Below are 3,608 nucleotides of genomic sequence, written 5' to 3' on the forward strand. Positions count from 1 at the left end.
TATATATATGTCTACATAAAGTGCATTACTCGTAATGCCCTCTGTTCACAGAAACTTTACAAAAACTGACTTAATTCACTCTATTTTTATTCGGGCTATTGGTGCTTCCAACATTTCTACTATGATGTCATTTTGTCAGATAAAAGCACCATAGGCTGAAGAAAAAGCACTGAATTACTGTCAATCCATGGGGACAGCATTCCTTCGTGTATGACTGCCTTGCGATTTTATTTGTCAGCGTTCATCGTTCTCTGTACAAAAGGCACCTCTCTGGCAAGTGATATTTTAAACTTAACTGCTTTCATAAAACTAATTTATAAGAATACATAACCTTGACTTGTCAACATGTTGACATATAACAGAAATGTAAAATCAGAACGAAAAGATATTATGGCATTTCTCCTTCAGCACTAGACTGGCCATGTTTTTTTAATTTTTTTTATTTTTCCTAAACAGAACTCGCAGAAGAAAATATGCACATTCTTATTTTCCGAGTGACAGATTCCAAGTTTATATCTGTCGGCTTGTTTCGGTGGCTGCAGCTTACAACAGAAGAAAACCCCACATTCAGTTCCTCTGGATGGCAAATTATCATTAAGGGTGATTTTAAATGCAGAAATGTTTTGTCAAGGCCTACAGAATCATGGGAAACTGCTGGCTTCACTGTAAAACAGCAGAGTCATTGAAACCACACGTACAGTAAGTCACATTAGTACCTCGATAAAGCAGTTGACCACTCATGGTCAGCTGTTTCCAGCTATGTCAATGGCAAGTTAAGTGGAAAGGAAAAAAAAAAAGGTTTGCAAGAAACGCACTGCGAAGTAACTCAGATCAGGGAGATGTAATAGGTACACTACAAATATCTAAACGGGAACACTTGAAAGGCTTTGCTCTCTTTCACAGCTTTGATACACAGACACGTTTCCAACTTATCAAATTGAAGAGCGGACGTTTTCCCTCCCAGCGACATTTTACTCACTGGTCCTGTTCGGCTTGTTCTGTGAGTACAGTGACTGTATCAAAGGCTCTCCGACATGCAGGCCACGACACTTGCAATGTGGACATGTGCTGCAGCAGCTGTGCACATGGTAACACGCTGTCCTTATGTCTGCGACAGGTGCGCACCGAAGACCTGGGGGGCTACGCGACATGCGATGAATTCACCCGGGCTGTCATTGCTAACCTGCCAGTCTCAGCTTTGTAAATGCAAATCTGTCCGCTGCTGAGACACACACACACACACACACACACACACACACACACTTCCCTTTTTCTTTGCCTTTCTGTCACGGACTGCGCACTGTCTCGGCAGTGCAAAACACAGAAAATTTTTACCAATATGTTCACAAAATGTTGTTATATTTTGAAGAAAAACAACAGCTGCAAACATGGATCATCTTCGCCAACCTTTTGCTTTCTTGACACTGTAAAATTCTGCCTATGATGGCTTTATTTCAGGTCACTAGGCAGCAGTCAAAACGTGGTGGATTTATACTTCTGATTATTTATTAACGTCGGGTTTTAGCATATCGCTTCATTTATGGCGAGATGTGAATAAAAAATGAGACGTAACAGCAAGAGTGTGAAGCAGTCTCATGACTCTTAATGGAAACCCGATGCAGTATTTAGTGGTATTGAAGGTTCATCACAGCTGTGGGTGGTTTTGGTCAGCATGTGTTTCCTCAGAGAACTTAAGTTATTCCTCGTTTCCAGACACATGCCGATCAGGTGCGAGCTGGAAAATCTGCCGCGTAGGAGTCATATGAGAATCTTTGTGTTAGTCACATGTGAATTATGGCTGATGTTGCTGTCGCCCGGCAGGATTGCAGAAGTACGTTATCAGACAACAAGAGCTGGAGAGATTCACACGGATTATGCTGTACTGAACATGTTGATCGCCGGTTTTCTGAATGTCTTCAATAGTTCATTGAGCTTTTTTTTTTTTTTACCTATACTGAAATAATAAGACTAACTCAAACTCAACTTAGATAATCAGCTTTGAATGACTTCTTCCTTAAATATATCTTTTTTATTTTATTTATTAATTTTTGTGTATGTTTTATCAACCGGAAATTGCACATACTGCATAAGTTTGAATCCAGAAAGCTTTTAATAGGAGATGCGTAAAAAATAGATTCATAAAAATTGTATTTATTTTTTTTTACTATGGTTTTATTCAGTAAAACACATAGAATATTAGACAATTAGACATTTTACTCACTCTTTAGTATTCATTCAACTAAAGCATTAAAGCAGAACAGCACAAGTGAAAGTTTGGCTCTCAAACACTTTGTACTCAAAAGCCTGTAATATGAATATTTAACTACATTTATGTATACTTTTTATGTTACTAAAGGTAAAAGTTTGAGGGGGAAAAAAAAAGAACATTCCAGAGCAAAAGTTATCAACAATAATCTGATACAAAATAGTGATATATATCTCAAAAGTGTATTATCCCTCATACAATTATAGGCTTTTGTGAGAAAGACATTTTTGATCATAATAAATAAATTGCTTTTATTGTATCATATGTTGGAAAATTTAACTGACAAAGAGGAAAATGTTAAAAAAAAACATCTGGCTTCCTGGTTGCAAAGGTGTGCATGCCCTTTTAATTAAAATAAAGCACCTGTGATTCAATTTTGGTCTCATTTGGTTGAGTAAATCAGAAGGCTGTGTCTATCAAATTGTTGCTCTTACTTTCCCAATATGGTCGATTTGTTGCTCAGATTTTCTGTCAGATTTAGTTTTTGGACCTCTGTAGTTTCTTGGGCTATGATTTGTTGATGTGAATGTATGCTTGCACTTAAATAAACTGCATATCTTTACTTTAGCGCACACTTGAAAGTTTTGGCTCAAAAATGACTGAGTTGACAAAAACCTGCTCCATTTCAAGAAAAGTGGCCCAACGAATGTTGTTTTCACTGCCGTGTTTTACCTGGGCACGGTTTATTTTGGTGATGTAAAGGAGGGTTTTTTTTTGTACCAAACTTGTGTAAATATTGTCTGCCTGGTCTACCACTGAGCCATGTGACACCCAGTTTGGTGACATTTACTGGAAATGATGATTGCAGTTTAAAAAAAAAAACCCACAACCCTGGCAGTTTAATAGTTTATTCAACAAACAGCCTGGCACCTCCTCCTTCTGTTGGTCACCAGCTGTTGGGGAATGACATCTTAATCTTCAACCAACATTTGCAGCAGCAAGTCAGAAATGTTGGCTGTGTCACGCTGGCTTGAACAGCAGTTCTCACCGGGGTTGAGATCAAGACTCCAAGCAGATCAACCCATCTTCTCCTCTCCCAAAATTCTGGAGCTATTCCCCAGATGACCCCAGAGCACGCTCAGCCATCTTGGACGATAAGAGTTCAGGCTCTAAGAACGGATAGATATCTGTTTGCTACTGCCTGCAGAAACGTTTGTTGATGTCTTTCCGCACTGAGATTGCCTCAGGTGATGACAAGCCTTGTTGTTCCATTACTTTTTGCAACCAAAGCTGTTGCAAAAAGTATGCAACTGACATACAACCCACAAACATACTCCATACAAATGTGTCACCATTTAAAAGGGAATAAACAACAGAATATACCATTAATTTCATATATATA

General features: G+C 38.4%; 1 protein-coding gene across 1 annotated transcript in view; it reads left to right on the top strand.

Annotated features, from left to right (window-relative positions):
* idh3b (isocitrate dehydrogenase (NAD(+)) 3 non-catalytic subunit beta) overlaps window positions 1-2,833 on the top strand; it is a 10,434-nt gene extending 7,601 nt beyond the window's left edge. Inside the window, exon 11 of the mRNA XM_008409512.2 lies at window positions 1,118-2,833. Coding sequence (XP_008407734.1) covers window positions 1,118-1,204 — 87 coding nt within the window. The 3' untranslated portion in view covers window positions 1,205-2,833. The remainder of the gene's footprint in view (window positions 1-1,117) is intronic.
* Window positions 2,834-3,608: the final 775 nt, after the last annotated feature.

This window comes from Poecilia reticulata, linkage group LG5, assembly GCF_000633615.1.
Source record: "Poecilia reticulata strain Guanapo linkage group LG5, Guppy_female_1.0+MT, whole genome shotgun sequence".
Taxonomy (NCBI): Eukaryota; Metazoa; Chordata; class Actinopteri; order Cyprinodontiformes; family Poeciliidae; genus Poecilia; species Poecilia reticulata.